This window comes from Henckelia pumila, chromosome 3 (genome assembly GCF_033568475.1).
Source record: "Henckelia pumila isolate YLH828 chromosome 3, ASM3356847v2, whole genome shotgun sequence".
Lineage (NCBI taxonomy): Eukaryota > Viridiplantae > Streptophyta > Magnoliopsida > Lamiales > Gesneriaceae > Henckelia > Henckelia pumila.
Genome location: NC_133122.1, coordinates 189,110,663 through 189,122,972, shown reverse-complemented (window position 1 = coordinate 189,122,972; position 12,310 = coordinate 189,110,663). Strand labels below are relative to the sequence as shown.

The 12,310-nt window shown below is 38.1% G+C and overlaps 1 protein-coding gene across 1 annotated transcript; it reads right to left on the bottom strand.

The window, feature by feature from the left end:
* Positions 1-208: 208 nt before the first annotated feature.
* On the bottom strand, positions 209-1,591 carry LOC140890190 (uncharacterized). Its single transcript, XM_073297947.1, has one exon. The coding sequence runs from the start codon at positions 1,589-1,591 to the stop codon at positions 209-211; it is 1,383 nt and encodes a 460-aa protein (XP_073154048.1).
* Positions 1,592-12,310: the final 10,719 nt, after the last annotated feature.

The window sequence follows — 12,310 nt, the reverse complement described above, 5'->3', positions numbered from 1 at the left end:
GAGAGATAAGGCGGTCCGCTATATGGCAAAGGCGGTTGAACAGGAGTTTGGAGATGATTTTGTTGGAAACGTTACACAGGCTGATGGGACGGAAGTCTTTCCAAGCCTGTGCACCAACGATTTTGGGAATGAGAATGATTGTGGTGGCCGAAAAACTATGGGGCAATGGAGTACCCTAAAATAAGTCGGTCAACGCTTCAAAGACATCCTACTGAATGAACTCCCAATAGCGCTGGTAGAAACAAAAGGAAAAACCATCAGGACCAGCAACACTGTCCATCGAAATGGAGAAAACAATGGATCGAACCTCCTCGATTGAGGGAAGGGCGGAGATATCCCTATTATCATCTTCTGAGACAACAGTGGTGAAATGACCAAAGTCTGGTTGGGAATGAACAAAGGGGTCTCCAGTGAGGAGATTTTCAAATAAAGAGCACCCAGAACGACAGATGTCCTCGGGATTAGACAGACAGACACCATCCTCCAAGATGCGGAAAATTTTGTTTGTGACCCTTTTCTTTCTGACCGCATTATGAAAGAGTTTGGTATTTCTTTCCCCATCAGCAAGCCAGGAACAAGCTGCTTTTTGCTTCCAGAAATCCAACTTCATCTTAGAGATATGAGTGAGGGAGGTGTTACAAGCGGAAAGGTGGGCCCGAGAGGACTCGGAAGGATTGGCCAGAATGGCGGATTCAGCATCATGAACAGACTTTTCCGCCTCAGCAAGTTTCTCAAACAGATTACCAAACACCTCCTTGTTCCACCATTTCAGATGGACTTTGAGACGTTTGAGCTTAGCGAAAATTTTGTGCATGCCTCTCAAGGAACACGGAAGATTCCAGTTAAGGCAAACTATCTGGATAAAACCAGGGTGACAAGTCCACATATGCTGGAATCTGAAAGAGCTCGGACCCCAAATCCCAGTAGGAGCAAAAACCAGGAGAGGACATTGATCAGAGATAGAACGACACAAATGCTCCACCTTAATCGAAGAGAAATGGGTGGACCAACTGGGAGAGGCCAACACTCTATCCAGACGCTTCCAGATAGTCTTATTGGTCCAAGTGAATTGATAGCCAACAAATCCTGGATCGACAAGAGAAGAGTCGACAATAAAATTTTTGAAATCTTTGATGGGGCCCAGACGACCACTAGAAGTCCCAAGGCATTCATTGGCGGAGCGAACGACATTAAAGTCACCACCCAACAACCAAGGATCGGCCTGGGGTTGGACTTGAAGAAGAAAATCCCACAGCTCTTTGCGTGTCATACTATCGCATGAAGTATAAACAAAGGAGCAAAAAACAACAGTAGGAAGAAAAGGAGCGGATAACTTGAGGTGAAGGAACTGAGGGTGGTCTAGGAAAATCTCTAAACCTATCTCCTCTGACAAGAAAGCCCAAATCTTACCAGTGCAGTTCGATAACACTCTACAGAAATTAAATTTCCGTGTCATGTACCGTACCTCAAGCTGGATCATGGGTTCAAGAATGGAAACAATTTTGACCTTATGGACCTTCAGCAAGGCTTCTAAGAACCTCTGGGAATCCGGGTTACCCAGGCCTCTAATATTCCAGATGAGACAATTCATGACGACCAAGGAGGGGGATCAGCAGATTTATGACGAGAGGATCTACGCAAAGGGTATTGCCGAGAAGGATGACCTTCCTTGCGCTTAAGAGTGGAATCAGTCATTGCAGAATCCTCAGTTTCAGAGCCAAAATCCCGCTCATCACCTGAGGCAGAGTTACGAAAGTCCATGAAAGGATCTGGGATGGAGGGATTGACCAATGTAGTGACATGTTCGGACATTGGATGGCCCAAAATCTCAAAGAGATGTCCGAGACTGGTGGCAATATCCTGATCCGGAGTAAAATAATTAGACGGGATAGAAGAAGTCGATTTATTATTAGGGCAGGGTTTCAAGGGGGAGGGCACGGAAGAGGAAGGACGAGCACTGTGACCACAGGAAGAGGAAGGAATTAAGGCACGAGAGTGCTCCTGAGTTAAAGCACGCTTGCGATCCTTCGGTGCACATTCTCTGCCCTCATCAGAGGATATAGGATGAGGAATCAGAGTATCACCCTGGGTAGAGAATTAAGGTGATTCAGAATCAGCAAGTATGGAATGAGGGTCAAACTTATTATTAACAGCAAGAGTTTTGACCGAGACTTTATGCCTAGTAGACCGGTTTCGCTTCTTTTTTATGGTCCATCCCGAGCCTTCAGGATTTAGACTATAAGAGGGGTCCGAAGGAGGGACCGGTGTAGAGGAGGGGCCAGCCGCCCCTTGGGGCCGATTCTTGGCAGGCCTGGGATTCTTTCCATGACGATAGCAAATATCAGAAGAGTGTCCAAGGACTTTGCAGTCCGAGCAAAAGAAAGGAATTTTCTCATAAACTACTTCAATTAAGTGGCAATGATCACCCTAACCAACGCAGATATGCAAAGGAAGCTCCTTAGTAACATCAAGTTCTACACAAAGACGGGCAAAGGACCACGAGATCCCTCTGCTGTAACAGCATCAATTTTGATAGGATTACCCAGGCAACGAGCAATAGCATTAAGATAACTTTTGTTATAAAGATGAAGAGGGAGGTCTGGTAGATGAACCCAAACAGGAGCAATAGGAGATTCAGCTTTGAATTTGAACTCCGGTGTCCACTTGGAAAAGCGAATGGAAACAGTGCCAATAGTGAGTACACCGTTGTTCCAGAATTTAGTATAATCGTCCTCCACAGTAAGAGTAAGAACCATGTAACCACGAGGGAAGAATTTTATTTTAAAAAGAGAGACAAGACCCAAGGAAGAGATGGCAGCAGTGATAAGATTATTAGGGGTTAATCCCCTATTTCCAGTGATTTTACCAATAAGAGAAAATTTAAAAGGATGAGCCCACGCAGATATTACCTCTTCCGGGAATCGTATACCCGAAGCTCCGTTCTCGACAGAGGGTAATGGAATCTGTTCCAACGAGTCCGAGATATCATCAAATGAGAATTTACGAGCCCCGAGAGAGTTAGGATCCAAAATATCACGAAAAGAAACAGGAGGAATTGTCTGGATCGGGGCGGCTGGGCAGGCCTTCGAGCCGGGTTGGCTGGACTTGGTGACTCGGCCGAGTTGACTCGGGCAGACGAGAACTGGGAGGGGCCGAAGGTTTTTGGGTGGGTGGGGGTCCTGGAACTGGGATCGGAGCGGCGAGAACCGGCCGGGACTTTGTTGGGAACTCGGTGAATTGGGGGAAAATTGAGATGATTGTTTGGTCGGCTTTGCAAAATGGATTGAGGCAATCGACGGCCCATGGAGTGAGGATTAGAACCCTGGGTCCAATTTTTCGATCGGAGCTGTGGAGGAGGCGGATTGAAGGAAAAGGTTGTCGGATCTAGGGTTTGATCGTGCGTAGACATTGAACCAAAATTAAATTGGAACGGCTGTGAATTAGAGAGTGGGGCTAGTTGCAAAATATTCGTCTGAGGTAGGGGAATCGAATTTATGTATGGGTCTTTGCCGAAAATGGCCATGGAATCCGACAAGGGGCAGATAGGTGAGGAGGCAGGTGGCGGCGCGACTTTGGCCTTCAAATTGGCTGGGAAAACGTTGTACGTTTGATCTGAAATTTTGGGAGTAGGGTCGCCCAAGGGAGGCGAGGGGACGGCTGGAGTTGGCCGGCCAAAATTCGGCGGCTGCATGGTGGCGGTGGTTCAATCAACAAGTATTCGGATACTTCGTTGAACCAAGGTGTAGTTAAAGAGTAAAAATCGATGTCATACTTGATGATAATATTATTAATAGCTCTAAAATCCACACACATTCTCCATGAACCGTCCTTCTTAAAAACTAACAAAACAGGCACAGCACAAGGAGACATTGATTCACGCACAAACCCCTTATCTAAAATTTTACTTTACTGCCTTTGTAGCTCTTTTGTTTCCTCCGGGTTACTCCTATAAGCTGGACGATTTGGCAATGCACTTCCGGGCACACGATCAATTTGATGTTCAATTTCCCTCAAAGGTGGCAATCCTTGAGGTAGATCCTCCGGAATAAATCTTCAAATTCCTGCAAGAGAGAAACAACACTACTCGGAAGATTTCCGGGTATATCACTTGTGTTAAGGAAAATCTCCATATAAAAAATCAACACAAGTGGAGTATGCACATGTAAAATCTCTTGCAACTCACTCTTTTGGGCCATACATATTTTTTTATCGGCCTCTTTCCTCTCAATTTTTTTTTCATTCTTTTTTTCTAAGGTCATCTCAATTTTTTGTTCGCTCTTTTTTTCTGCCTCTTCTCTCTTTTTCTTTTTCAAATGATCCTCCAACACATGTTTTGGAGTCATAGGAAACAATACAATAGACTATTTTTTCATAGTAAAATAGTAACGATTTTTAAAACCATCATGTGTCACCTTCCTATCAAATTGTCACGGTCTCCCCAACAAAATATGACAAGCTTGCATACGAACAACATCACACAACACTTCATCCTCATACTTACCAATGGAAAAAGTTACCACAACTTGCCTAGTCACTCTCACCTCCGAACTATCATTAAACCACTGCAATCTATATGGTTGAGGATGCTTTAAAGTAGGCAAAATCAACTTTTCAACAAGCTAACTACTCGCCACATTAGTACAAATCCCCCCATCAATACTACACACTTTATTTTTCACAAAGCATCTAGTATGAAATAAATTTTCTCTTTGATTTTCTTCCTCCTCCTTTTGTTGCACATTCAAAACTCTCCTAGTCACCAACAACTCTCCAAACACCGCATCATATCCCTCATCATCGAGATCCTCCAACGCAGGCATATCATCATAATTCTCCTCCTCACTCTCCGACTCAAACTCACCACAAGAATTCACAATCATAATTTTCTTATTAGGACATTGACTAGCAATATGACCAACACCTTGACATCTAAAGCATTTAATATCTCTAGAACGATTATTAGGAGTTTCAAATTTATCTTGAACTTCTTGCTTTGGTGTCTCTTGTTTGGTGTCAATTTTTGGCTTGGACACCGGCTTGACATCCTAACGTTTGGCAACGTTTGGATGCCAAGGAGTAGACGAACCTCCATTAGAAATATTTCGTCCCATGCCTCTCCTCTTGAGTTGTTGTTCCACTTACATGGCCAATTGCACCATCTTCTCAAGGTCCACACAATATCGAAGTTCCACATGGTCTTGAATCTCCCTATTCAAACGCATAAGAATCGAGCCACAGTTGCCTCACGATCCTCCTCAATGTTAGCTCGAATCATAGTAACTTCCAATTCCTTGAAGTAGTCCTCGACACTCCTCGAACCTTGCTTCAATTCTGCAATCTCCTGAACATATCACAATAATAATAATTCGGCACAAATATCTTCCGCAAAAATTGTTTCATCTCATCTCATGTCTCAATAGGACGCTCTTGATTCCTTCTCCTAGAAATAACAAATTGATCCCACCAAATAAGAGCATAATACACAAAATCAACAACCGTCAATTTTTTTTTTCGAGTCACTGTAGTTGTGGCAATCAAACACCGACTCCACTCTCATCTCTCACTCCAAATAAGTATCCGGATCATATTTCCCATGGAATGAAAGAATCTTCATCTTAATCCCACTAATATTCCTATCCTCTCGACCCCTTTCAATGTATCTTCCTCTCACCGCTCCCTTTATATTTCTTTCACCCTCATGAACCCTCCTATTTCTACCCCAATTTTCACCCAAACTCTTTTCATCCTCACCACCATCATCTTCTTCTTTAAATATTTTATTTTTACTCTTACTACCACCCCAACTAACTTTAAGCTTATCCAACTTCTCATGTATTGGCCCCAAAGCCGCCATAATCATCTTGATCAATTCATCCATTTGACCTTGAGAAAAATTTTGGCTAGAAGAAATAATATCACTCTTTTTTCTTTTCACTCAAAATTTGTGTAGAAAGTTTTTTTCTTTGTGTAGAAGTTAATCAAACTCTCAAATTCACAACTTTTAGACACTTGAAGATTGACAAAAACAAGAAGAAGAAATTTATGGACGTGAATTTTTGACTTGCACCCAAGGATGAACAAGAGCAAAATAATTGACCACAAGTTATCTTGCTTCTTCTATATTTTTTTTTGAAGCTTTTCGGTCTTTCTATTTTTTTGACCGATTTTTGTCTCTTTTTTTTTACCTTTTCGAATTTTTCCCTTTTTTATTTTATTTTTCGAGATAACTTGTAGCAAAAGACACGAAAACTTGGGCGACAAGATTGACACAGAAACGACTTAGAAATTTGAAATAGAATAGACACAGATGAATAAAGAAATATGAAAAACGAAGAACACGGAGAACAGATATAGATGAAGATAAAGATACTTACTTGATTCAAAACTTTGGTTTTCATACCAACTGATATGAATTCTCGTTGTATGGAAGACAAACACGATTATATTGAATCGCACCCTCAATCCAATAACAAAAAAAAATCAAAGAATTTGCCCGATCTTGAAACAAGTAACGAATTTTGGAAAATCCCCCTCTAGCTTACAATGAAACTAGCAACAGAAATTCACGAGATAAACAACTGATTACAACGGGACCTTCAGAAAACTTGTTTCTGACAACCCACGAGGATAATCAATCGACAAATGCCACAAAACTATGAACTTTGATAAGTTTGATTTCAATAAAGCACAAAGCTTCAATAAAAATTCTAGAGAGAATTTTATGTGTTGAATAATCAAAATTTGAATTCTATTAAAAATAATTAATGTTACAGTATTTATATTACAACCCAAAAATAATAAAAGATATTGCAAAACATATCTAAAGATATAATACTATCTCCTAAAAGTTTCCTAGTAGAAATAAAAGACTCAAAAATAGGAAAAAAAATCATAAAATATTGAAATTTCCGAACACACACACAAACATCTTCAGATCCGAAATGCCAACCGAACCCAAATGACTAAAATTTAATGAAGTTGATATCTTAATTAATGTTATCCCAAACAAATAAAATGGATCTTAATTAATGCTTGCCTGGCCTTCAATTTTGACTACGCAAAAATTATTGTACCACTCTCATTTCAAAATTTTCGATGATTCTTATATTTTTCTTGTCAAATTTTTTTACTCAAAGTAATATAATATTGTATAAATCGTTAAACTCATTAATCCAAGCCGGGGTCAATACATTTAACATGTGACCCGGCCGTGCGATTCAATTATTACTATTACGCAATTTTGGGGTAGTCATGCCGGCTTAGCGTTTAGACGTTTAGGTAGCCGTCTAGGCGATTTTTTTCTTTTTAATCTAAATATCTAATTATTCTAATCAATTCATCTTAATATTTTTCCAATAATTTCTTTTTATCGAATTCACATGCTTAACTGGTGTTTTTTAGTCTAAATATCTAATTATTTTTATTCATCTTAATATTTCTCCAATAATTCTTTGTTATCGAATTTAACTCGAAATTCATGACATATTTTTTGTTTTCATCCAATATAAATTGATGGACAAATTTGTCAAATAAATTTTTAAAAAAATTTTAAATTAAAAAATATAAAATATTATATGTTAATCTAAGCGGATTTGGATGCGTCTAGGCAGCCTAGACGACCAATTAATGTAATAACTTCTAGAAAGTTTCAACTGTCTAGAAATCGAGGCGGTGGGTAACCATTTAGCGCCTAGATGTCACCTAAGTGTTTCTATTACGAGATATATTTCACAGCTCTATATATATATCCCTAAAATTAGAATCATTTGGTGCAATTTAATTTGGGTATAGCTAGATTTTTAAAACAAAAACATAATTTTGGGTCCAGAATTGGTTGAGATATTTATATATGTTACACATAATAAAATTGAATCCCGCATCCAGTTTTATTTTATTCTTCATGATTGCGCCATGCCTTAGGTCGTGACATGAAAGATTAACGCGTTCAATTAAATATTACAATCATGATCGTCCGGTTAGCAAAAATATTTATAAAAATTTATTTTTAAGTGAATTTCAAAATGTAATTTATTAAAGGGAATTAATTTGTAATTAGTTACCCTGAACTCCACTTAATGTGTAAAATTTATTCACAAATGCAATGAAGATAACAAAAAATGGAATCTAAATAACAACTAGTTATTAAAGTAGTGCTTCAAACTTTTTTTTATTATTATCACTAATCCACGTAAGATTATTGTACAAGGTACACCAGATGTATTGAGATGCATGGAATAACTAGCTAGAAGACTAGAATTTAAACTCCTTATGTACAAACATTATGACGTAAAATTCCTACACAAATTATATTATTGACAGATATGAACTCTATGATACATGAATGAAATATTGATGCAAGCGGAGGCACTTTTTTTTCTCCAACGACAAAAGGTATAAGTTTATGGTCGTCGCGATCACCATTGCCCATATGTGAAGAATTGGTTCTAGTCATGAATGGAATGACCGATACCGGGACTGTGGCCAGGAGAAGTGGGCCGGAAGTCTTCGACATACTCGACTTCAGTTGGCCGCAGAACGGCTGATCCGCCATTTTTCTTGTCCTTGTGTGTTTTATTTGAAGAGTTCTCATGACGACCCTTTTTACTTGTCTTGCACTTCAAATGCCTTCCCTCGATATAACTGATCTCTTGACATAGTAACAAAGCAAGAACAGCAGCAAAAAGGGCGAAATTCTTTACACTTTTTGCCATAACAAATTAAGTTTATATATGCGATCGAGAAATTAATGTTGGAGCTTGTATGATGCGAAAAGAACAAGAAGTTTACGTTTGTTGGCTTTAGGTTAAGAGTATTTTGAAACATGTGCTAGCTAGCTATATATAATATATTTGGCTAGGGATGCATGGCGGGTGAAAGGTGCTAACTGCAAAGCGATAAAGGTCCTCAACATTGGGAAGATTCTTGTAACAGCGTTAATCTTGAATATTAAATTTTGAATTAATGGAACTATATCTTTAATATGTATATTTGTCAAATATTATGCATAACATGATCTACGCCTGCATCTATATATCCGGAAAAAGAAAACACAGCCTGAAAAATATTATTGTTCAAATTGGAAAAAAAAAACATTTTGTACATATCATTAAAAAAATAGGTACCCGACAAACCAATTTGTGACCAAGATATGAAATTAATATTTCTGAAAAATATTCTTTTATTTATGAATAAAGACCTTATATATATAAAATGTCGTTGCACGATGGTTGAAATATATTTATTATCAGTTATTATAGTTTCCAAATTTATTTATGGTCGATGAGCCGTGTATATATTAAAAAGAATATAAACTTGATCACTGGCCGCTAATGTATGTATCTCATCGGCATGAATACAAATCAAATCCCTTCTTGTCTCAGTCAATTATGGTAATCAACCAGTGTTAGTTTCCTCTAAAAATCTTGTTTTTATTTCTTACTTAAAATTAGATATTTACATAGAAAAAAAAAAAAAAAAAAGACAACCAATTATATCATGAAATGGACAGCTTGTTTTGTAAGTTAAAGCTCTACCCCTCGAAGAAAAGAGGAAAAAGCTGACATGCACTAAGCTTAATTGGTTTGTGTTATTTATGTACATAGATTCTTCATGTTACGCCTGCAATCGCCCACCAATATTTTTCCAATGGTCGAAGTTGAAGGCATGTTCCTCTGTTGAGATTGTTAGGTCCCAAATATACTATTCCAATTTGGCAATAGAAAAAAGATAACTTTGGGTGGGAATTAATTAAAATGAGACGTTATAATATAAGTTTTGATTCTGGTTTTGCAATGTTAGGTTGGCAGAGAAAATTAAATCCATCATTTCTGTCTGTACTCGGTCGTGCTTTAATACAGACAAACGGAATAGGGCTTTATTGAACTTCCAAGCCTCACCTATAATCATTCCCATTGTCCTAACATGTATTAAATCTATAAAGATATAATTTTTCGAGTTTTAACACTTTAATTTTCGATAAAAAAATAAATATAAACAAAATTCACATGCGTGATTATGCCTTTTACAATTAATCCCTCTGTATGATTGATACATATATATGACATGAACAACACACGAATACCCACAATTAGGGGTGTAATTCGGGTGGCTCGGGCCGGTTCGGATCGGGTTGATGAAAATAATTTCAAAAAATTTCTCAATCTGAACCCGAACCAACCCGAAAATGTCCAACCCGAACCCGAACTGGGCTAACCCGATTAGGGGTGGGTTTTCGGTATACTGTATTAAAAATATTGGTATGAAAAAAATTCATACCGTTATCGATATCGAAATTTTGGTATGAAAAAAATTCATATTAATACCATACAGATATCGAAAAAAATTTCGATATACCAAAAATATGTCTATATATCGAAAAATTTCGGTACGGTATCCTATTCAATCAATCTGATCCGATATTCATCTGAATCTTTCCGATATTTGAACAACTGGTCAAGTTCTTCAAGCCAACTATTACCTACAACATCATCTATTCATTTGCTGATATTTTGTTCTATTCAATCAGAGATACTTCATTCAGCTGAGCAATACCGTTCTGTTCTGGCCAGACTAAAAAATTGGACCGCGCTCGAGCGGCTAAAAAGCACCGCTCGAGCGCGCCCTGTTTTTCTCAAAACAGTACGCGCAGCTCGGGGCTGCGCTCGGGCTGCTCTTTTCTGCAGCTTGGGCGATTCCATGGGCAGAATCTGGCTTTGATTTTGCAACTCTTTTTCTAAGCCTTGAAGTCCTTTCAAATATGCTATATCAAGTCTAAGTAGAATCAAGGCAATACTAAGATCACAACATGAGTTTCAACATGTTTCATTTCATATCCATCTAGCATTATCAACAACATAACATCTATATAAAGATGTCAACTAGAAATTCATAAACTAAATTTTAGTACAACACAAGCTAAGGTCATAACATATAAGCAACTACATCTCAAGTTGATACAACACTTGACAACAACTCTAGATCTAAACCCGGATCACCACTCTATTCTCTCTCGATCTCATTTCATCATGGTCTTCCCAGACTCGTTCCAGTCCCACTTATTGTCATGCACACATACAAACAAGACAATAGCCGGAGAGACTCCGGTGAGAATTTAATCCCAGTATAAAACAACATAAACATGCATAAACTCAAGTAATTCAACTTGAAGCATATTAGCAATCATTCTACAAATAGGACTCAAAGCAAATTAAGGCATATTAACTCAACATGCTATAAATCAAGTTGCAATGTTTTATTTAAGCAAGACATGCTATCCTCATCTACAAACTCATATCAAATCAATAATTCAATATCAACTCTTCCAACAATCATGCAATATATTTCAGCTTAAACAAATAATAGAAACTCATGTATTAAATTCAAAAGCAATGCATGATTTAAAATCGGTTCTCATATCGGTATCAGTTCTCGTTTTGGGGATCCCTAGGAAAGAAACACGTCAACCCATCCACCTACTCTCCATTCGAGGTGATGTTGAGTGCTTATTCCCGAAATTTGGTCCAATATATTGAGCGTCAAACGGTAGGGATAACTCAATCACCTAGCCGTCAAACGTTAGGGACAACTCAATCACCTAAACTCCTCAATATACGTCCAAATGTCCTATCATTATATCTGGGCAACTCAGCCCTCAAAACTCGAAAGAAAGTTGGCCCAATATGAATGCCACAAACTCGAACGCATCAAGTCAAGACCAACAATACAACTAGATCAAGTAAGCATCATATAAGCATCTATTAACATAGAAGCACAAAGTATGTGGTTTTAGAAAGGAATACTCAATAGATTCATATTGAGTGTGCAAGCCCTTTCTTCAATCAAATGGGATATACCACAATAGATAATACATCAACAGGTAATGCACATAATATGGAACTGTCATTCAGAAATAACATATTGGATGCTCCAATATCTTCGCTCACCTACACAAAAGAATCATAAATGAACAGTTACCTGCTAAACATCATCTGATGCTTGCTTTTCCGGCTGAGTCACTTCTCTCGATGACTTTGCACTATGTGATCTTTTCAAACCACGTTGCGGACATACTCAGGCAAAATGTCCCGCTTGATAGCATATATGGCAACTCCCAAGTACACCTCTGCACTGATCATTAGGATGTCCTGGGGGAGAATTGTAAGGCCCAGGATTAATTGATTTAATCCGCAATATTATTTAATTTTAATCCGAGTATATTTAATTTGGGAATATTTAGAGTTTTGATTTAAATTCTAATATTCTTAAATTATTTAGGATTCAAATTGAAATAAAAAGATTTGCCGAGGACCGA

Coding starts and splice junctions, on each gene's coding strand:
- LOC140890190 (XM_073297947.1), bottom strand. CDS start 1,591: ATGAATTGTCTCATCTGGAATATTAGAGGCCTGGGTAACCCGGATTCC.